Source organism: Podarcis raffonei, chromosome 8 (genome assembly GCF_027172205.1).
Source record: "Podarcis raffonei isolate rPodRaf1 chromosome 8, rPodRaf1.pri, whole genome shotgun sequence".
NCBI classification, from domain to species: domain Eukaryota; kingdom Metazoa; phylum Chordata; class Lepidosauria; order Squamata; family Lacertidae; genus Podarcis; species Podarcis raffonei.
The window spans coordinates 13111303-13133776 of NC_070609.1; the positions used below are offsets into that span (position 1 = coordinate 13111303).

Below are 22474 nucleotides of genomic sequence, written 5' to 3' on the forward strand. Positions count from 1 at the left end.
GGTCCTAGTATCACCAGATGGCTGGGAAGAATGAGCATGTGATGCATTAATTGTTGATTACTTTGTGCCTGACTGAGAACATCTTGGTCCCAAGGACATTGTGATGAAACTGAGGTGGGGATAAAGTAGGAGGGCATGTGGTGAAATTTAATGGAACTCTAGAAAAGTACTCATCTACTCACAATTCCTGTTTTACGAGAGTAAGGGTGAGATGGACTGGAAGGGACATTTATTTTGTATTCATCTCTGGAATTTGCTGGCACAGGCATATCATGGACATGGCAGGTGACAGGAGGGCCACAAGAATGACATAGGAGACTGGTATTGGGTTGAATTAGGCCACAACTTTATTGATTACAGGAAAGAGTAGGTTTGACTAACACATTGGTCATGTATCCTGCAACAGGCAGCCTGCTTACTACCTGAGAGGATTAAACTACCTGGTGGGGTCAAACCCCTGCTGGGGAGTCAACTGCAAAATGGACTGGATGCGCCAACCCTAAAAAAGCTGCCAGTGTCACCCTTCCTGTACCCCTCTAATGGGGTACCCTTGTGACTAAGGATGCAGTGCAATGCCTAATCCACCAAAATTGTGACAGTTGCTACAAGGTGGGCAGAAACATACAAACTGGCTAATTTGCTTGCAGGAGAAAATTCCTCCCTGGCCCTGAAATAGGTAAAGGTAAAGGGACTCCTGACTGTTAGGTCCAGTCGCGGACGAGTCTGGGGTTGCTGCGCTCATCTTGCTTTAGTGGCGGAGGAAGCCGGCATGCAGCTTCCGGGTCATGTGGCCAGCATGACTAAGCTGCTTCTGGCAAACCAGAGTAGCGCGGAAACACCATTTACCTTCCTGCTGGAGCAGTACCTACTGTATTTTTTACTCTATAAGACACACTTTTTCCCTCCTAAAAAGTAAGGGGAAATGTGTGCGCGCCTTATGGAGCAAATGCAGGCTGTGCAGCTATCCCAGAAGCCAGAACAGCAAGAGGGATTGCTGCTTTCACTGCACAGTGATCCCTCTTGCTGTTCTGGCTTCTGAGATTCAGAATATTTTTTTCTTGTTTTCCTCCTCCAAAAACTAGGTGCGTCTTGTGGTCTGGTGCGTTTTATAGGGTGAAAAAATTGCACTTTGACATGCTTTTGAACTGCTAGGTTGGCAGGAGCAGGGTACGAGCATTGGGAGTTCACCCCGTTGTGGGGATTCGAACTGCTGACCTTCTGATCAGCAAGCCCTAGGCTCAGTGGTTTAGGCCACCGCACCACCCGCATCCCTGGCCCTGAAATACAGAGACTTAATTAACCAGAGCAAGCTCCATAGGCAACGTGCCCACTTCTCCCCTCTGATCAGGCCACTAAAGACTCGGTGATGGGATGGATAATCCCGTGATGATCAGCCAGGGTCCCAGGTGAGGGAATATTGTCCTTGCTGTAACTTAGTATTATTATTAAAACTATCAGTGTCTCCCCATCTCTCCTATACCTCTGCTGTTGTTTAAAACAAGCCTTTCTTTCTCTTTAATTGTCTCACTCTTCTTGCTGTACCCAAATGTCTTTCTTCCATTCCTCGGCCGCTTCATAGGAGAGAGAGAAAGGATGTGGAGCCCTCAAAACCTCTATAGGACCTTTGCACAATGTATTTACTTCCTGGAACAATGTGTTGTCTTCAACATGAAATTCCAAATCCAGTGTAGTAATTTATAATCAATGTTTCAATAACAAGGGAGCACACTCACTCTCTTTCATACACACAACTTCAGTAAACTGGTTAACTTTCTCTAACTGAGCAACCAACATGCAGGCTTCCTCTTAAGAACCAAATAAATTTAAATATATATTAAATATCATCATGAGATGTGCGCTGAAAGAAAACTGCAAAATAGCAGAAAGCAGGAAACCAGGAAAAGGGAGTGGTTTATGTGCAAGGGAGTAAGGAAAAGGAGGAAAGGTGAAAAGGGGGGTGAAGGGGGTGATTGTGAATGTTGGTGTGTCTGTGAAAAGGAGACTGCAGATAAAGAGAGAGGAGAAAGAATGGAAATAGGGGAATATGTGTGCAAGGGAGCGGTGAGATAAGTAAAGAGGAAGGGAGGAAGAGGAGGTGAAGCTGAAGATAAGTGAGCCAAGTGGTTTGCAAAAAGAGAGTATCAGGCATGGGGACATAGTAATTTGGAAAGGAGGGTATGAAAATGTCTGCTGAATAGGAAGGGGTGGTGTCACCATAATTGGGTGGAAAATGAGAAGGTGCTTTAATAGTTGCAATGTGTTGCAGGAGGAAGATATAGGAGGTTATCACAGGCTGGTTTGCTTTCATTGTGGGGTTGCAGGAAAGGAGGGGGACGTTTCATGTGGACATGGACGTGGGTTTTAAAGTGAAAATGGGTGGAGAGCAGGATTGCAGGATTGAAGAGAAAAGTGGCTTGAGATATGGAGTTTGAAAGGTTAAATTCATGACTAATGGTTGCATTGGATGGGAAGGGAGAGGTTTAGGGGGTTGGTGAACAGAGGGAGCTGAGGAAAGCCCTACTAAAATTGTTAAAAGTTCAGAAGTGTAACAATTTATCCACTCTATCTGCTTATCAAAGTGGTCAGGGCTGAATAAAATAATCAACTTCGAATGACTTTAGGCTATTATGCCCCCTTTTCTGGAAATCTGACAAAAAACACTAGGCAACTAGGGCAAATTGCTACTCTTTGATAGACCACTGGAGATGCACTGAGGGATTCAGGAGTCAGAGATATAAGAAGATTCCTGGTGGATCACCCAAAAACTCATATAGTCCAGCATAGTATTCTTAGGAAACAGATGCTTTTGAGAAGCCTCTCCCACCTGTGTTCTCCAGAAACTTAACTGAGAGGCTTATTGGCTCTTTTATGTGAGGAAATATAGCTATTATGACTAGTACTCATCTATGTCTCATAATATGAGAACCTGTGGACATGGAATGAAATTGAGTAACTTGATGGTTATGTTCTACCTCTGCTGTTGGGGGAAATGTGGATCTGAATGTCTGTTGCTGGGAAACAGTAGTAGGAGAGTGGCGCTGCTCTCATGTCCTATTTTCAGGCCACTGTAAAAATACTTTTCTTGGGCAGATGGCCTGATTCAACAGGCTGATGTAAGTTCTATCCTGTTGCAGTTTATAGGAAATCTTCTTACAGCAGCCAAACTCCTCATTGCTTCCAAGTGGTGTTTCCCCAGTGTACCTGCTGCAGAGTTCAATGTTCCATAATGTACCTGCTGAAGACGTCTGGCTTCATAATTTTATCTAATTTGACTGCTCATGTGGCTGAGTGTGGGGAGCCAAAAGAGCAAACAGGTTGAGACACTATCAAGCCCTTTTTTAATATGCTCCTGGGGTTGAGAACTCCTGGCCTGGGAGCCAAATGCAGCCCCCACATAACTCTTTACCTGAAGTTTCACTAAATCAAAATAGTGAAACTTTGAGAGCTGCACAGCCCCTTTATATGGGCCACCACAATGAATATATTATTCATCATCGATTTTATTTATGAAATTTCTATCTCATCATTCTTGCCAAAGGAGCCCTGGCTGGATATTCAAATGGTTTTTCATTTGAAAATCCCAGTTTATCCTGTCTCTTCCCTTCTCTTCTCTTCTCTTCTCTTCTCTTCTCTTCTCTTCTCTTCTCTTCTCTTCTCCAATTACTGTACCACTATTCCTCGCACACAAGTTGAAATTGGATGATAAAAAACATTATAATGTAGGGCTGGCAAACATACAGATTTTCCCAGACATTACAGGGAATTGAGCTCTGAAAAAAGCTCAACAACTTTTGGGTTCTCCTTTAAAAAAGCTGAATATTCTTGGTGGTTTCCTAAAAAAACAAGTTTTGAGTGTACTGGCTTTTACTTTTTGGGATGTGGGAACCCTAAGTTCACCATGAAAGACTACTGAGTAAGCTTAGCTGTCCTGGAAGACAAGGAAAGGTCAGTAAAGAATAGGAAGCAGTATAAACCTGCAGTATCCTCAATGAAGTCGGGTCAGAAGTGGGGTCTCTCAATGCTCAATACAGTGGTACCTCGGGTTACATATGCTTCAGGTTACATACACTTCAGGTTACAGACTTCACTAACCCAGAAATAGTACCTCGGGTTAAGAACTTTGCTTCAGGATGAGAACAGAAATTGTGCTCCATCGGCCCCATTAGCTAAAGTGGTGCTTCAGGTTAAGAACAGTTTCAGGTTAAGAACGGACCTCCGGAATGAATTAAGTACGTAACCAGAGGTACCACTGTGTTGGGTTTGGGGCTTTTCAACATTTTTTATTTGGTCCCACACATCCTGTCAAAGAAACGTAAGGAAGCAAACAACAGAAAAGAATAGAGTTTCAAATAAAATGAAATGTATTTAAAACTTTTGAAAACATCAATACCTTTAAAAAGCCGAAACACACCCTCCCAGTCAATAATTTGAAGGCTAATAGTCTTCAAATTATTGCAACCTTAATTCCCTGGATCAATAGGAATTTTAAAAACTCGTGAAACATCATAATGGGAGAGATGAATGCAGTGCACCAGAGTGGACATTCCCTGTCATGGGCCAGCAACAAATGGGAGCTACATCATGGGGACTTTCCCTGTTAATCATATGGGTCCATATTTTATGAGCAAAATATTTTTTAATTGCTATGTATATGATTTATTTTTCAGAAGTTAAAGTTGTATGAGTTTTAGTTGTAGCTGGAGCTTGTAAACATTGCTTTATCAGCTGGCCTCTCTACTTGACCTTTGTGCATCTTGGTTAACTGTATCTCTCCCTAGGTAGAAAGTGACCAGGATGATTTTAATGCCTCATTGAAGAAGGGAAGGTGTGGTCCTATAATAAGAACAATGGCTGTGCGGCCCTTCATCCTTCATGGATTTGGATAATTTCAGGCTTTCTTGAATGAGATAGATTATGGAGACAGGGGTAGACAACATAGTGTGCTCCAGACAATTCCCATCAACCCTAGTTGATGAGAGTTGTAGTCTAGCCACCTCTAGATGTCAGCATACTACCTCTCCCTGATCAATATCCATTTCTAGCTCAGCAGGCTCAGCTTTAGCTAAAACAACCTGTGTTATATTATTTGTAAATCACAGTTAGATATGACAATGTTGGTGCAGACAACTATATACAGTCATACCTCGGGTTACAGTCGCTTTGTGTTGCACGTTTTCGGGTTGCGCACCACACCGAACCGAACAGGTTACTTCCGGGCTTTGGTGGTCTCGCATGCGCAGAAGCACGAAATCACATTTTGCGCATGCGCAGAAAAGCCGAATTGCGACGTTGCAGGTTGCGAACGCTGCGGATTGGGAACATGCCTCCCGTACGGATCACGTTCGCAACCTGAGCATCCACTATAATGGAATTCATTCTCGTATAGTACCCATTATTCCTCCCTAGAGGATTCTGGGGTTGGCATTTTTGTGAGGACTATGGACAGAATATTTGATTCAACTTCAAGGAACCACACTTCCAAATATTTCTAGAGAATATATTTTGGAAAATGGTGAAATAGTACAAAACTGAACATGCTCTGTTGGCTGGTTCTAGGAATACAATCATGTTCCAGCATCACCAGATTCCTGTGAACAAAATATAGATGTGATTTACCAATTGCTGATCACTGTACCTGATCCTGGACATCATTTCCCCAGAAGCATTTTGATGAAATTGAGGTAGGATATACTAGGGGGTTATTTGGTGAAATTACACAGGGTTCTCAAAAAGGATTCAATTAAGGAAAATACCTGTTTCTTAACCCTGAGAATGGGAGGGAGTGCAAACTGCAGGTGGCAGAATTTCATACCATTTCCAAAAAAGAGTTAATCCAATTTCCACATTGTGCTTTGTGTTCCAGTATAAAATTGCACCATGTCTAGGAAAGCATGCAATCTCTAATTTCATCATTTCCCACCCCCTTATTGGACTAGTTCTTTCCACCTGGAACCCTCAGGCTCTCTTCTTGGCCTATAAAACCCTCCAAACTAGGCTCATCCTCCATCCTTCACCTGCTTGTTTGTTCTGAGTGCTCTCAGATTTTGATCTCTTCAGCACTATGACGACTTTCCTGAGTACTTGTCTCCTCTTGGTCATCCTTTGCCCAGGTGAGTAGGAGCCTGAGATCTTGAATTCTTTCTTCAAGAACATTCAGTCAAGGGGCTAGTAGTGTCCATATGCCACCTTTGAAGCAAGAGACGCAAAGTAGTTGTTGTGGAAGATGATAATCAGGCATCCGAACAACATGACCAGTCCAACACAGTTGATGCTACCTACGGCCTTGCAGCCATACAGAGCTCTGCAGGAAGGAGAGGAGGTCTAGCTAATCAGAGGACTGGATGAGGGAGAGCAGAGCAGGGAGGCTGGCAGGAGAAGATAGAATCAGCAGAGCCAACTGCCTACAGAGGCAATGGGATTGGTCTTCTTTACTGTTCCATCTACTCATGAGGAGGCCAGTGGAGAGGAGTAACTTTAGCCCTGCAGTAGGCTGCTTGCTGCAGATAACTATGGCTCTTGATGGGGGCAACAGATCAATGGTACTTTGAGGCACTGAGAGACCTCTAACCATAGATGCCAAACCTATGGGGCTGGGGACACCTCTACCTCCCCAAGTATGTGATGATGGGGCTGAAAATTCCCCAACTTTGAGGGGCCCCACTGTGCCTCCTTGCAACCTCCTTGTGCATGTTGTACTTGTGGTCTCAAGTGCATACAATGAGCACACCCAATGTCAGGCAGAACTTGGCACCTCCCTTTAACCACAAGTTGAAAGCACTGGTTGCAAGAGCGGGGAACCAGTGCAAGGGCCATCCCTGGTAGGGGATTTGCTTTTGGGGGGAAATCTCCCTAGGTGGAAGTAGCCAGTTAGCAGTGACTGGGGATGGAATATGGCCCCTGCTGTTGTGGGCCCGGGGCTGGAGGAGTGGTATAGGGAGGGGTGAAGGGGTTTTCTTCATGAACTCCCCAGCCATTTTTTCGGTGTACAGGCAACAGTTTTCATTGTAGGTAGTGTGGTGTAGTGGTTAGTGTACTGAGCCCAGGAGCTGAGAGAGATCAGATTCAAAATTCCCCATTCAACCACAAAGCTAATATTGTTTAGTGGTTAGGTCCTGAGGGTCCATTTAGAAAGTGTGCTTATATTTCCTTATGGAATGGGGCAAGGGGAAATTTTTACATTTGCAGAGCCCTTTTGAGCCTCAGGATTATTATGGGGAGTGGGGTGCATTTAGCATGGCTCCAGGTAAAGGCAAGGCTAAGGGGGGCCATAAGGGCAAAGGAAAGGCATCTGCACCACAGAGGAAGCATGCATTGCCATCCCATTCCCCTCTCTTCTGTGGAGAGCGAGTCGGACTAGGGGACTATATTGATGTTCCTCGAGGCCCTGAGAAGGCAGAAAGCAGCCCTACTGCAGCTGCAACTTCCATGTGCTTGTCAGCTGGCAGAAGCAAGAAACACAAAATCCTAACCAAGGTGCTGTTAATTTAATTTCAACAGCTTTGGATGCCTTGGAAGTAAGTACCGGTTTTGCTTCGCAGGAAGTGCCAGAGGTGGAAGGCATACAGGCTGTGGTCATGGCAGCTGATACTGCAACAGGTGAGGCATTTTATTCTCAGCAGTGGAGTTGGTCAGGGTGGCATCCCCAATTGCCATGGATTTGTCAGGTTTGGAGTCCAGCTCATTGGCCTTTCTCCCCTCCAGTGGTGGCTGTGGCTTCCACTGGACTCCCCCTTTATACAGGGGGATCTGCCATCTTGTTGGATGCTTGTAATCAGGAAAGGGGCCCAGGATCTGTCGATGTGACCAATCACCCTGATCTGCAGGGATAACTCTGATGCCCCCCCCCTTCATCCAGTAGCACCCACCAGCTCTGAGGGGAAATGAAGGGAGAAGGTGGGTCTATATCATCAGTGCTGTCCCACCCTGATCCCTTGGATGTGGTTAAGTGGACGCCATCCCATTTTCAGAGCCATCAGCCCCCACTGGGTTTCCATCGTCTCCCAACTACCAAAGAAAGGATTTGGAAAGGGGAATATTGTGTTGTGTTCACTCACTTAAATAGGGAAATTCCCAAGAAATGAAAGGATATTGTAGGTGAGATTCATGGGGGGGATTGAAGATCTATGATGAAGCTTTATGCAGCTGGGCAGCTACAAAGTAGGCCTGGAGTGGAAGAAAAAATACTAGCAAATGGGAGGAAGGCTTTGTGTCTTTCCATTTCTGTGTCTGGAGATGTTCCTGTGTGAGGAATGGGGGGGGGGAGAGTTGTGTGTTGGTGTGCATGCAGCCTCTAACCCACCACTACATGTGGATCCTGAGACCATTAACATTGCTCGTGTTTGGCTTGGAATATTCTGTTTCTCAAAGACTGGACAACTTATGTTTCCTCTCCTCTCCTCTCCTCTCCTCTCTGCAGTGAAACTGCAATGTGTAACAACCATGATGAAACCTTGTATTATCGAAGGAGGAAGTTGCTTTACTCAGCTTACTGAAAACTATTTAAGTGAGTATGAAGCCTTTCTGTCATATTAACTCTAAGCGTGTGGGTGCATCCTTTGGTCTCTGGGGTATCTAGTGTGACAACAGAATGCTGATCTCACCAACCTTGAGGAACTCAACTTTTTCAACAATTAAATATTAGAATTAAAACTATATTAAAAATCTGTTTAAAATGTACCAATAATTACAATAAAAACAACACAACCCCAACCCTTTCAGTAAAAGCAGTCATTCTCCAAAAACCTGTTGAGACCCAGTTGTAAAATGACAACAAAGTAGGATCAAGTCTAGATTCTTGAGTGAGGTACAATAAAAGCAAAAAAATAAAATAAAGAAGAAAACCTCGTGTTGAAACCCATCCATCCCTCTCTATGTTGAAAACACTCTCTCTCTCTCTCTCTCTCTCTCTCTCTCTCTCTCAGGCAGGGAATTCCAGAGTCTGCAAGGAGCCACTGAGATGGCCCATTTCCATATCATTAACTAACAGAGTGTGGAACCTCTCTCACTCTCTCATACTTTGACTCAGGGAAGCCTCATAGATCCACAGAGCCACTGGTAACCTTCTCCTGACTTTTACCAGCTGCTTACTGTGAACAAACTGTGCACAAATATGCAGGCCTCATCTTTTTCTGGCATTTGTCTCATAGCTCCCCCTTAACTCCTAAATGACAATCCCTCAGTGAATGATAATTCCCAACTGCTTAGAAAGCAACCAAATCAGAACCTACTCTTCGTTGGTGCAGGCACATTGATGTAGCAATGAGGTGCATAGCAAGTGAATGCACACAAGGAGACATGTGTTGGGTTCAGATTAGTCCACAACTTTATTGATTACAGGGATAAACAGCTTTGACACAGACACTGGACATGTAACCAGTCCGCCTACTGACTGATAGACTATTGGGGATGACCAATATTAGCGTCCATCAACAGCATGAAGAGCATCCTGTGAACCTCAAGTAGACACCAGCAAGGGGTGCTCTGTCCCCTGAACCCCTGAGCTGGATGTATGGACAAGGAATGCATTCTTCCAAGATCCCTGAGAGGGATCCCATCTGACAGGATGGGGCTTCACCTCCCATTCCCACTAAGAATCCAGCCCAATGATTCTTCTGCTGCACAAAGTGGTGAAATAGAAGGTTGCATAGAAGGTGACTGCCAAACCTACGACACCTGGAACAAGTCCAGCATGCCATTAAGGATATCCACTAGCCACGTCTTGCAGCCAGCTGCTTAGTAGTGTATAATCTGTCCTGTAAAAAGTCCCCTTGGGCTTGCACATTTTGCTTCATTTTCCTTGTCCTCCTACTGTGTTATGCCCACACAGACCACCCAATCTCCTCCTCCTCCTTCATTTGTTGTCTTCTTCCCTTGAGTCCTGCAATGTTTTCAACTGAAAGCAAAGCAGACTGCTGTGACTTGGTTCCATTGGTCACTTCACTTTGCGCTCTCTCTCTCTTTTGTAATTCATTTTTATTGGTTGCTTTAGACATACATTCATCAAATCACATTGTAACAACTTGATTTTCCTCTAATTAAACATATATTTTAAAAACATAATGAAAGAAAAAAGAACAAAAATACATATTGATTGATTTGATTCATTTGTAATCCATTTCCGTTTGACTTCCCTCCCCTTCTTACCTCAGTCCTCAGTTTTACTTAGTTGACTGCCCCTCCTAACACAGCCATTTATTCAATAACCTAATTCCATTATGTTTTACTTTTTTCTTCTTTTCTTACAGGAGTTACTCTAAAGTGGTCAAAAAAAATTATTCTCCATAATGGTCTTTCAAATACTGTTTGAATATATTTCAATCATTTTTTATTTTTTGTATTGTTTGATCTTTTTATCTGACCTGTCCACTTGTCCAGTTCTGTATACTCCATCAATTTGATCAGTCAGTTTCTCCTTGTTGATAAGGTCTCCATATTCCTTCATCAATAAGTAATGCTTCATTCATCCTCTATCTTTTCCGCCTTCTTTCTTTCCCCTTCAGGAATAAGGACACTGAATTGTGATCTGATAGGAACTTTGCATCAATTTCAAATTTTCTCACTCTTAATGTTAATTCTTCTGAGATCCAAATTCCATCTTGCCTGCTGGCAGACTGGTTCAGCTCGGAATAATATGGGGATTCCTTTGCCCTTGGATGTTTAAACTGTTACGAAAAAGGAGCAATGCAGAAGCAAGCACCAGGTGGCTGGAATGGTAAACAGGAAACTGATGTTATTGGATTGTCCCGTGGGAAACTGGGACTGTTTGTAAAGTGCTCTGAGAGCCGGATGTTACCTCAGAGCAGCACATGACCCTGTACTGGAAGTACATGGGTGGAGTTTATTTTCTCTCTCTGCAGTGGGGAAGCAGAGTGTGCAGACATGTTTTCTCTGTACTGCTGAAAGACAGAAATAAAGACATGTAGATATATTTCTGTCTGTCTCTTTCCCCCCTCCCTGGGGGAGGAGTGGTGTGTTCTCCTTCACGTTGAGGAGAATCGCCGATTGGAGACCTCCTTTGATCTTGCCGGGAGTCGCAGACGGGAGGTCATAAGGATTCAAGCCGGGCACCTGGAGGGTGGCCAAATTCCTCTGGACTAAGAGCTAAGCTGGAGGCTCTGACTTTTGGCTTGAATTACGACAACTGGTAGCAGAACGCTGGATATCTGATCTATGAGAATCTGCATGAGAGGTGAGAGGTCGATGAATCGTTGCCATCCTCTGCACCTAAGGAGATAAAGAAATGCGTCTGCCTGCAGCCAGAGGCTAAACAGAACAGACAGCTGGACACCGAGAGGAGTGTGTTTCAAGGCAACGGAAAAGGTATGCAGCATTTCGGGCAAGAGAGAATGAACGCAGAAAGGCTTATTTTCTGGTTCACAAGCTGCGTAAGAAAAACAGCTCTGAAAGAGCAAGCTTGCATACCAGGAATTCCTGTGGTTTAGATAAGGAGTTCCGTCCTGAGCAGGTTGCTAGGCAACGTCTGCCAGTTACTGAGTGGCCTAAAAAGAGCCTGGGAAATCGAAAGTGTATCTGCGCAGCTGTGCAAGGGTTTTGAAAAAACAACCCAAAGGTTTGCCTGCCAGTGAAGCAGTAAACAAAGACTTTTGGAGTTTTACTGGCTTGAAAAGTGAAAGCTGGCTTGAGATTGAGTGTAAAGCTGCCCTTGGATTCAGCATGGATGCCAAGAAGGGGGGAGTGCCCCTGAGTGCTGTGGTTCTAGATGAACACAGCCGGCATGCTGCACTGGAAGAAAAGGACAGGGGGAGGGAGGAACGGAGTTCTAATTCCCCCACCGATGAGGCTACTGGAAAGGATGCTGTAGCTTTGAATGTTGTCCAGTGTTACAGTTGTGGACAGGCTGGGCATCTTCAGCGGAGCTGCAAGAAGCCACGTCAGCCAAAAGGAGCGAAGGGCCGCTCAGCAAAGCCTGAGGCGTCAGGCAAATGTCGTACCAAGCCTATGGTGGAACCTGCAAAGGCTTTGATGGTGAAAGGAACCACGCCAGATGTTGGGAACGCGTTTATTATCGACACTGCAGCGACGGTTCATATGTCCCCACACAGAGGACTCTTTTCAACGTTTAAGAAGCAAAGCTTCACTGTGACACAGACCAATGGTCAGGAGCTAGAAGCGGCCGGCGTGGGGACTGTCTATCTTAAGAGTCTGGACTTGACAATAAACAATGTTTACTTGGTTCCTGAATTGAAGTTCAATCTGCTGAGTGTTTCGCAGATTGCAAAGAAAGGACTGAAACTGTCCTACGATGCTGAGAGCTGCAAGATCTACAAAGATGGAGAGCTATATCTTTCTGCCAAACAGAAGGATGGACTTTATTTGTTGACTTTTGCACAAAGTGATTACATGGAATGTAATTCATCTGTGTCTAACCTAGTTTCTCTTGCAGGTGTGAGCAAGAAGAAGACCGGAGTCAACAGAGCATTTCAGCGGGTGTATGCTGATGTGATTGGTCCTCTAGAACCATCTAGAGGCAATGCAAGATATTATCTTGTGTGTGTGGATCATTTCTCTAACTATGTCTGGGTTTATGTGTTGAGAAAGCCAAAGGAAGCCTTAGAGAGGTTTCAGGAGTTTTGTGACAAAGTTAAGAGTATGCATGATGCTAACATTGATTGTTTATTCACAGATGAGAAGCAGATTTTTCTTTTACAGGATTTCCAGCGGTTCCTGCAGAAGAAGGGGATCAGACACAAGGTTTCTGTTTCAGCGGAAGCGTGGAACAGGGGTGTCTGTGTACGGGTGAACAGAGAATTGCAAAAGGGGATGGAAGCGCAATTGCTTAGTTCACATCTGCCACATGAGTACTGGGCCGAGTCTCTAATGTCGTTCTGTTATACTAAAGTGAGAAAGGTTTCAAAAGAGTTGGGAAGTTCTCCTTTTGAGAAACTGTTCCACAGAAAACCTTCTGTTGCCCATTTCAAGGTTTTTGGGTCTCAGGTGAGAACAGAAGCTCCAGGTGGAGTTAAGAATGCCAGAGGCATTTTTGTGGGGTATGAAAAGGGTCTCTACAGAGTAATTTTGTCTGAATCTGGTCAGGTGATTCTCACAAAATTTCTAGAGAGTGCTCCTGAACAGGAGAGAGTGATAGTACACACATTTCCCACTGAGGACGATTCAGATGATGATGATTTCACTGATTTCAGCTGTACAGAAAGTGATGACACTGATAGCTCGGAGAGCTCAGTTGTCACAGTCATTGAGAGGAAATCTCACACAATAGATAGGCCTTCGCAAAAGAAGGATGAACCACTGTTTACCATTGGAACTGGTTCTCCAAAGAGTCCTGAGACTGGACCAGTGAGCAGAGAGGATCAGCACCTCATACGTAGGTCTGAGAGAGTTACAAAGGGTCAACCACCCAAGAGGTACTCAAAAGAGTTTGCTAACTTAGCTGTTGCATGTGTTGCTGTTGTAAACAACCGAGGACAGGTTGAAGCTGTGTCTAAGTCAGAGACAAAGACACAACAGAGAGCTGCTAGCCAAGGTAATGTAGGTGCACTCATTCCTTGGAAACCAGACAACCAGAGAGGTACACTGGGGAAACCAGTGGCGGGGAGTTCCAAGGGTGGAACTGAAACAACAGGGGAGTGTTATGTGTATAACAACTGTTTGTTTTCTTCTCTGGATCATGCTTTGCTTGCTGCAACACGCATTGATTCTTTTGGGGGAGGATGTTACGAAAAAGGAGCAATGCAGAAGCAAGCACCAGGTGGCTGGAATGGTAAACAGGAAACTGATGTTATTGGATTGTCCCGTGGGAAACTGGGACTGTTTGTAAAGTGCTCTGAGAGCCGGATGTTACCTCAGAGCAGCACATGACCCTGTACTGGAAGTACATGGGTGGAGTTTATTTTCTCTCTCTGCAGTGGGGAAGCAGAGTGTGCAGACATGTTTTCTCTGTACTGCTGAAAGACAGAAATAAAGACATGTAGATATATTTCTGTCTGTCTCTTTCCCCCCTCCCTGGGGGAGGAGTGGTGTGTTCTCCTTCACGTTGAGGAGAATCGCCGATTGGAGACCTCCTTTGATCTTGCCGGGAGTCGCAGACGGGAGGTCATAAGGATTCAAGCCGGGCACCTGGAGGGTGGCCAAATTCCTCTGGACTAAGAGCTAAGCTGGAGGCTCTGACTTTTGGCTTGAATTACGACAACCTCCAAGCGTCTACTAAATTTCTTTTAACTGGAAAAAGTTTGAGATAATCGTCCTGTTTTATTATCTACACTTCTCTGAGTTCTATCATGTTCGAAACAACTCCATTCAGATCTCCTAGGAGAATTATTTTCTCCTCCATATAGTCTAACACTGTTTCTTCCAGGTGTTTATAGAAATCAGCTTTATTATCATTGGGTGCATATACTACTCAAGGAAGAGTATGTTTTACCAAGTAAGAAGGGACTTTCTTTTTACCCCTTTCTTCATGCCAGATTTTTTTGTTCAATTTTACATTTCATTTGTAAGATTTCCCTTTTCTGCTCTGTTAAACTATGGGGATATGGAGATTTCCTGCTTCTTGGAACCGGCATCATGGGCTGCTACTCTCTTGCATCAGGACCATCCCCCTTTCCCCTCTCCTTACAAAGAGATGAAGAGACCGGGAAACTCCTCTTTGACAACAACGCTTCTATGCTGACCCCAAGACTCCCTCTTGGGGGTTGGGGGGATGCGTAGCCTTCGCATCTTCCCCCTCAAAGCCTGTTAGCGATCAAGCCCTTCTGAGCTCATGCCATGTTCCATCTTGTGGGAAACCAGAAGTCACTTCACTTTACCCCAGGGTAGTCATACCTACCGCCCACTACCGCCCATCTTTCTTGATGGTAAGGAGGATTCAGCTTGCGCTGTAGAACCCCCTACTGCCCACCTAGAATCCTGAAATGGCCACTAGTGGGTAGTAGGGACCAGGTTGACAACCCCTGCTTTACACTCTCATGTACTTTTGAGTTTTTCTTGCATAGGCATGTCTGTAAGATTTGGGACGCTGCATGGGCCAGAGTAGGCAATGACCAGAGGCGCAGTCTATCCACTGTCACACTGGGATGCAAACAACAGTCCTGAAAAGGAGGAAGGGGCGAATGGAGATTCTCAGCCCAATCAGAATCAATTTACCTGATCCAGGCCACATCTTATAAATATTGTCCCCAATGCCACCACCCCACTCTCTCTTTTTAGAACCTGTCTCCAATTAAGGTAAAGGGAACCCTGACCATTAGGTCCAGTCATGGACGACTCTGAGGTTGCAGCGCTCATCTCACTTTATTGGCCAAGGGGGCTGCGTACAGCTTCGTGGTTATGTGGCCAGCGTGACTACACCGCTTCTGGCAAACCAGAGCAGCGCATGGAAACGCCGTTTACCTTCCCACCAGAGTGGAACCTATTTATCTAGTTGAACTATTAGCTGACACCAAATAGGCCTGCAACATATAGTAACAGCACATAGCATCAAATGCTGAAATACTCTGATGACAAATGAAGCCACAGAAATTTTTTAAAAAGGAAAAAGGGGAAAAACAGATATAACTGCTTTTCCCCATAGAAGGTTGCGTGCAAAAAGATTTCTTGTATTGAGATAGCCAGAGAGAAGTGAGTTCAAGAGATCAGAAAATTAGAGGGAACAGTTGTTAAACCATCTTCTCCCGTCTCTCAGAAATATAGTACAAAATATAAGGAAGCTTCATGTGTCAGACCCCTGGATCAGCTAGTTCCATATCAGGTAGAGATGGGTGGTGGATCAAACTATTCTAACCTCTTTTGTAGGGGCAGAAAAGGAAGTCCATCTAGTCCCATTTATGTGCAAGTTGTTAAGGAACTATCCTAGAATATTCACATGGTATTGCAGAAGAAAATATACTTCAAAGAAGCTACTTTATGGATTAGTTTGCTGAATTCAGTTGTTGCCAGGTATTTTCTCTTAAATCACCCATTTGCCCAATGTATTTATATTTGTATGTTCATTAATTTGAATTTTTGCACATCTTGCTATTCCTTCAATTCTTTCTAACAGATGGCTCTAGAAAGGCCGACAAGAACAAGGGTTGTGCTGAAGATTGCATCCCAGCAAATGCCACCTTCTCTTCAGTAGAAAGAAAATACATCCAGTATATCCACTATTGCTGTCAAACATTTTTGTGCAACCTGGGATTTCCTGAAAGTAAGTATATCTATCTATCTATCTATCTATCTATCTATCTATCTATCTACTGCCAAAGATAAATAGCATTGAGCTTTCCAATTTCTTTCCTTGTTACTCTAAGACAAGCAATACTGTTCCAGTCCAAGATTCATTCCTGGGTAATTCTATATCAAGTAATCCAACTTTTTTACCTCATTTAACACATTTTTAAAAGAAAAGCCTAACTAGCTTTTCAGACACCTTTTAATTGAATTACTTTCTAAAGAAGTGCCTGAAGCAACTAATATTATAGTTGAGATCTTGTTTATTCTGTTATATTTTACTCCAAGAAGACCCATTTATCCCAAATAAAATCCAATAAGGCAGACATTTATGTACAAAATATATTTTGAAAAATGTGAAATTTGCAGGTGGCTTTTTGAAATATTAAATAATCAGTATATTTTTTGAATTTTTAAATCATATTAATTTTTTTAATCCTTTATTAAAAATTGAAAATTTGGTAACTTAGATTTTTAGATTTAGAGTAAGTCCATCATGTGACATATCATGAAGCTCAGGTTCTGCAGGGATTTGTGTTTTTAGTTTTGACGTATCTCAATGCTGGGCTGAGCTTTTAAGGCCTTTGTGTATTCTGGCAAGGTCAAATTTCTCTCTCTCTTTTTGAAATTTCAAACCCTCATAACTCAAAAACGGGACGAGATAAAAAATTAACATTTTAGATTTGAACTTAGTTTTGATCACTCAACAAGTGTACAAAAGATTAAGAAAATTAGATGACATGAGATTAAAAAGTTGTATCACTTGATTGGGTGCCAGTGCAATGTTCCCTTGCCAGTTATTAGGGACAGAATTTTGATATACGGTATGTTAAAAAAATATGTAGTGAACTGCCCTGTGATTTTGAATGAAAGCAGTATACAAATTTAATTCCAAATAAATAAATAAATAAATAAATATTGAGCTCCCAATGGGGCCTCAATAATTCCTTGGAGGTGTGCAGTAAATGCCCTAACCTAGTTTCTTGGAATCAGTATCACCATCTGTATGTCATGGAGAAGCACTTTTTGCCCAAAAGATTCAAATGACCACTGGGTGTGTGGAAGAGAACACCCCAGAAAAATTGGGGAAACAGAGAGAGAGATAAGAACACATGCCCCCTCTTGCTCACTCTGGGACTCATCTTGGAGGGGCAGAACTGCAGAGGTAGTTAGTGAAACTATCTATTGCTGCTGGATGCCATTTAACTGGAGAACAAGAAAAGTTTCACTGCTTGGGCAAAGTTGTTGAGCTCTATTTGAGAACAAAATTATTTGGGAACAAAAATAAGTTTTTGGGTTTTGGAGGGGATTTTAAAAGCATTTTTAAAAACAAAAATCACCCTACTTGATGGGAAAATATGGGCATATGGTAGCCCTAAGTTCCTCCCATTGCTATATTTCATGTCTCAGTTAGTGAACTGTTTCTTTTCTCTCATTGGTTTCTACGGTAGGTCTGCCAAACATTGACGTTTTCCTATGTCCGGGGGGCATTATCGAAAATCAGCAAAATTGGCGGGGGGGATGCATAAAAACTTCAAATTTAGTGTCCTGATTTTCACTTTTTTAAACTGCAATGACTGGCAATGGTTGCTGGTGATTGAGTGAGAGATGACTGGGGTGACTGGATGGATTATGTATCTGTGTGCATTTGTGCAGTAAAATGGGATGAGTGATAATGAATAAGAAGGTGGTGAAGGTCCTGTATGGGTGTCTGGAGGCGGTTGGAGGATGGATGGCGGCTTACAGATTGAGAATGAATCCTGACAAGGCAGAAGTACTGTTCTTGGGGGACAGGGGGTGGGTGGGAGTGGAGAACTCCCTGGTCCTGAATGGGGTAACTGTGCCTCTGAAGGACCAGGTGTGCAGCCTGGGAGTCATTTTGGACTCACAGCTGTCCATGTAGGTACAGGTCAATTCTGTGTCCAGAGCAACTGTCTACCAGCTCCAACTGCCATGCAGGCTGAAACCCTACCTGCCCATGAGGAAAAAAAATAAAATTTTAGATTGATCACTCAACAAGTGTACAAAACATGCCCCCTTGCTTTCTGAAAGCCCAGCTCACCCTGGGACTGATCTTGTTGGGGCAGAACTGCAGAGGTAATAACTTTATAGTTTGTGGATATTAGAGGCAGAATCTTAGTGTGATGTGGTAGCATTTTGTAAGTTAGGAGATGCTTTATAAATGCTGTAAACTGCCCAGAGTGGCTGGGGGAACCGAGCCAGATGGGCAGGGTATAGATAATGAAATAAAAATAAAGTTATTATTATTATTATTATTTATTAAGAATATTATTGGAGCACTGGAGACAGAAGGGTTCCTTCACTCTAAAGACACTTCAATATATGCTGATGTTTTTTGTTTGTTTGTTTTTTTTATTGCATTGTAATGCATTTAGGTATAAAATTAAATTTTATTGTAGTTTCTGAGTTTTCTATACCACTAGGAGCCTCTTTTTAGTATTAAGTGATATATAATAATCATTAATAAATAAACAGATACACACCAAGGCTTTATTTATTTATTTATTTATTCATTTGTTGTTTAAAAACTTTACATAGTAACCTTAATCTGAGGAGGGTTTCCAACATAGTAACAAAGTATGCAACATGTTATACTTAAACAAGATTATATACCTAAGTCTATTTCATAGTCATAAGCACTACATAAGTATATGTAATTAGAGATTGAACACTATATATAATAAACCAAGCACCAAAAATAACAGTGGCCAAGAAGTCACATGCACAACAAAGACTCTCCTCCCTGGAAGAGAGGGGAGTGGTTGTGGGCGGGAGCCCGAGCACTGCCCCTAGCAGGGGGCGTTAGCCCCCTGCCTCCACCTCTCCTGGCTGGCGCCCACGCCCCTCGGCATGCACCCAACCAGGTGCCTCCGAGGGGGCGTGCTCAGCAGCCTTTTGCTGCAGCACCAGCCTCTCCCCGGCCTCATTCTTCGCCGTCGTCTCGCCGCGAGTCATTGCACGGAAAGTCATCGCAGGGAAGAGCTCAGCCATGAGGTTTGGAGTTGGGGGGTGTTTGTGTGTGTGGAGGCTGTCTGGTTCCTGGCTTGCCTTTTTAAATTTAGGAGGCTTGTGTGCGCTCATTGCTTTACTGCTTTTAAAAAACCTAGGCACCCAAGTTTGCCTTGCTGTCTTGCTGTGTCCTCTTTTCTGTGTAAAAACCTACATTTTATTTTCCCCCACTCCTGGTGCTGGATTTGTTTGGGTGGTTTAAGTGTGAATTACCTTTCTTAAGCTGCAGCTTTTTCCTTTGCGCAGCACATGGTCTCTCCACCACCAGCGAGGTCTGAGTGTGAGTGCCGTCTTTCTATCTCCCTTGTCTCCTCACTTTCCTTCCCTGGCCTCTGCCTTGGTGGCTGTGCGTTTTATTTTAATTTTGGCCAGGGTGCCTGTATGTTTTTCCCCTCTATTGCCCTTGCCCGTCCGATTGCCTGGCTGGTCTGGGTGACTGAGTGGGTTTGCCTTACATTTTAATTTGTTGGCCAGGGTGCTTGTACGTTTTCCCCCTCCCTTGCCCTTGCCTGTTCCTCTCTAATTTTAAGTCGTGTGTGTGTGTGCTGGCAGTGTGTGTTTGTGCCGGCCGTTTGTTGATTTATTACTCTTTTAGTGTGGGTTTGATTTACCCTGCCATCCCTTCCATTGGTACCACTTAAACCTCACCCCTCTTACTTTATCTAAGCCACACACCCCTCTTTGCTTGGCATTTGGGGGAAGAAATAAGGCAGGGCTTGGGGCGGACAATTCAGGGTTTCTGATCAGGCAACCATTCCTCAGCATTGTACATTTATACGTTTAGAACCTTTGAAGGTGTACCTCTGCCTGGTTCTTGTCATTGGCTTCACTTGCCAGTACAGGGTTCCTAAAGAAAACCGCTTTTAAACAAACAAACAAACAAAAGGTTGTGGCTTATGGACCCTTACTGAAAAGTCCAGGCTAACCCACGGTTTATATTTCCACTTCATTTTGGCTCACTGTAAAGGACAGCTATTTTCCTTTTCTTCTAAACTTTTCCTTGCCCTGAGTGTTCATTTTACCCCCTCCTCCCCCCCAAGTGCCCCTTGTTTTAGAGATCCAATGCCTAAGCCAATACCTTTTCACTGCTGTAATCAATAAAGTTGTGGCCTTTCCTTGCCCATTAACCTTATATCATGTGTCCTTGTGTATTCATTTCACATTGCGGGGGTCGGGTCCTCGAACCACAAAGACTCTCCTCCCTGGAATAGAGGGGAGTGGTTGTGGGCGGGAGCCCGAACACCGCCCCTAGCAGGGGGCGTTAGCCCCCTGCCTCCACCTCTCCTGGATGGCGCCCACGCCCCTCGGCAGGCACCCAACCAGGTGCCTCCGAGGGGGCGTGCTCAGCAGCCTTTTGCTGCAGCGCCAGCCTCTCCCCGGCCTCATTCTTCGCCGTCGTCTCGTCGCGAGTCACCCACCCTTCACTCCCTTTGAGTTAGGGCTTAGGTCATTGGCCTTGCTATGGACCTTAGGTTGGTCGCCCTGGTTGTCCAGGGGGCCTGGTAGGAGTTTTTCCATTTGGCATTAGGCCTTTTGGTTTTTTCGCCTACCTCGTAGCAATCGTCACAACTTTTGTGGTATTGGTGGGTAGGTTAGGCATTGGAATAATGTGTTGTGGTGTGTCGAAGGGCTAGGTGTGGCCATCGCCTATGCCTTCAGTTTTTGGGTATTCCGTTAAAGGAATCTGGCGGTTGTGTATTCTGTCCGATGCCTGCTTGGCGGGAGGCCATGGCACGACCCTCAGTGACATCAGGGGTGAGCCTATAGTTGGATTAGCATCAACAGGCTCCACCTACTGGTGAATAAACCCACTTGTTTTAGAGATCCAATGCCTAAGCCAATACCTTTTCACTGCTGTAATCAATAAAGTTGTGGCCTTTCCTTGCCCATTAACCTTATATCATGTGTCCTTGTGTATTCATTTCACATTGCGGGGGTCGGGTCCTTGAACCACAATAAACTCCCCAACTCACTCCCTAAAAAATACCACTGCTTGTCTGCTCATCTCAGGTCTAACTATCTGCATCATCAACATCATTAATTGCAGAAACAGAATGAAGTAGAGATGTTGCAACCCTCTCACAAGATTAGAGAAGTGAAGCCTAGGAATTAGAATAAAGATAAATGGGCTGGAATCATGTCTTGACTTTAGTATTTACTTCTGGCAGTGCCACCGAGGAACTTGAATGGGCTGGAGTGCCCGAACCTTGGTGTAGCTGAATCAGAAGCTTCTGAGGGTTTAAATGCCATCAGGTGTTACGATCAGGAGACTCAGTGCATTGAGTTTGTTCTTGTTCATGGTAAGTAGAACTGCCTTGCAATGAGTGAGGGGGGGGGAATGGGATGTGTGTGTGTGTGCTACTATTTCATTCTGTTTGTGGCTTCCTTCCAGAAAATAGATTATTTGTGCATTTGAGGAAGAGTTTCTTTTTTCCTGAAAACATAACTCACCTCAAATCACATTTGCTTTGTATGTATATAGATGACTATGTATATATCCGGGGTGGAGGTTTGACAAGGTGAGAGTAATAGTCTGTTTGTTAAATTACATATAAAAGTTTATTAAAAGAGTGTTTTCATCAGTCTTTAAAAGAAGTAAAATTAGCCATGGAGAACTGATCTGGAAAGCAATATCAATGAAGATGAGCCCTTGCCCCTTAAGAAAAAAAAATAGACTATTTAGACACCTCATTTAAAAACCTCTCTCATATTCATTTCATGTGATTTTCAGATGTTTTCTATACTTGCTCAACATAGTTGTTAAAAATTAAGATGCTCCTATTTTTTCTTTTGCACACGCACACACACACACACACACACACACACAAACACAGGTTGCTACCAAGATGCTCATCTCACCTTGTCTTTTTTTCTTTACTAGACAACAGTGAAGTTCCTGATAAGGTCGTCAAAGGCTGTGCATCACCAGCTTTTTGTGAATTGGCCAAGACATCAATTCTTAACAAGTACTTTTCAGGCAAGATAATAGGAGCACGATGCGGTGAAACTCTAGTTTCACCAAACCAACTCAGCTTTTAAGGGTAGTTAGGAGAGAGCAATGTCTTCTTCCTCTTGGATTCCACTATTTTCTGCAACAGTGGAAGTGGTGGTTGCTTGTCTGAACGTGGGAGTCCAGAGCAACTGGTATTCACAGAACTCCTGAGGCTTCTATTTGGTGAATGGGATGCAGGGAAAAGAAAACTAAAGAAGAAATGTGGGGCTTTGGCTCATGAAAACATGGGATATGTGTAAAAAAAAT

The 22474-nt window shown here is 43.8% G+C and overlaps 1 protein-coding gene across 1 annotated transcript; it reads left to right on the top strand.

The window, feature by feature from the left end:
- Window positions 1–5890: 5890 nt before the first annotated feature.
- Window positions 5891–22399, top strand: LOC128420375 (phospholipase A2 inhibitor and Ly6/PLAUR domain-containing protein-like). The gene is made up of 6 exons (XM_053401976.1): window positions 5891–6110; window positions 7498–7596; window positions 8417–8503; window positions 16016–16162; window positions 21384–21515; window positions 22097–22399. Exons 1-6 carry the CDS (start codon window positions 6062–6064, stop codon window positions 22252–22254), a joined length of 672 nt encoding a protein of 223 aa, XP_053257951.1. The 5' UTR covers window positions 5891–6061; the 3' UTR covers window positions 22255–22399.
- The last annotated feature ends 75 nt before the right edge of the window (window positions 22400–22474 follow it).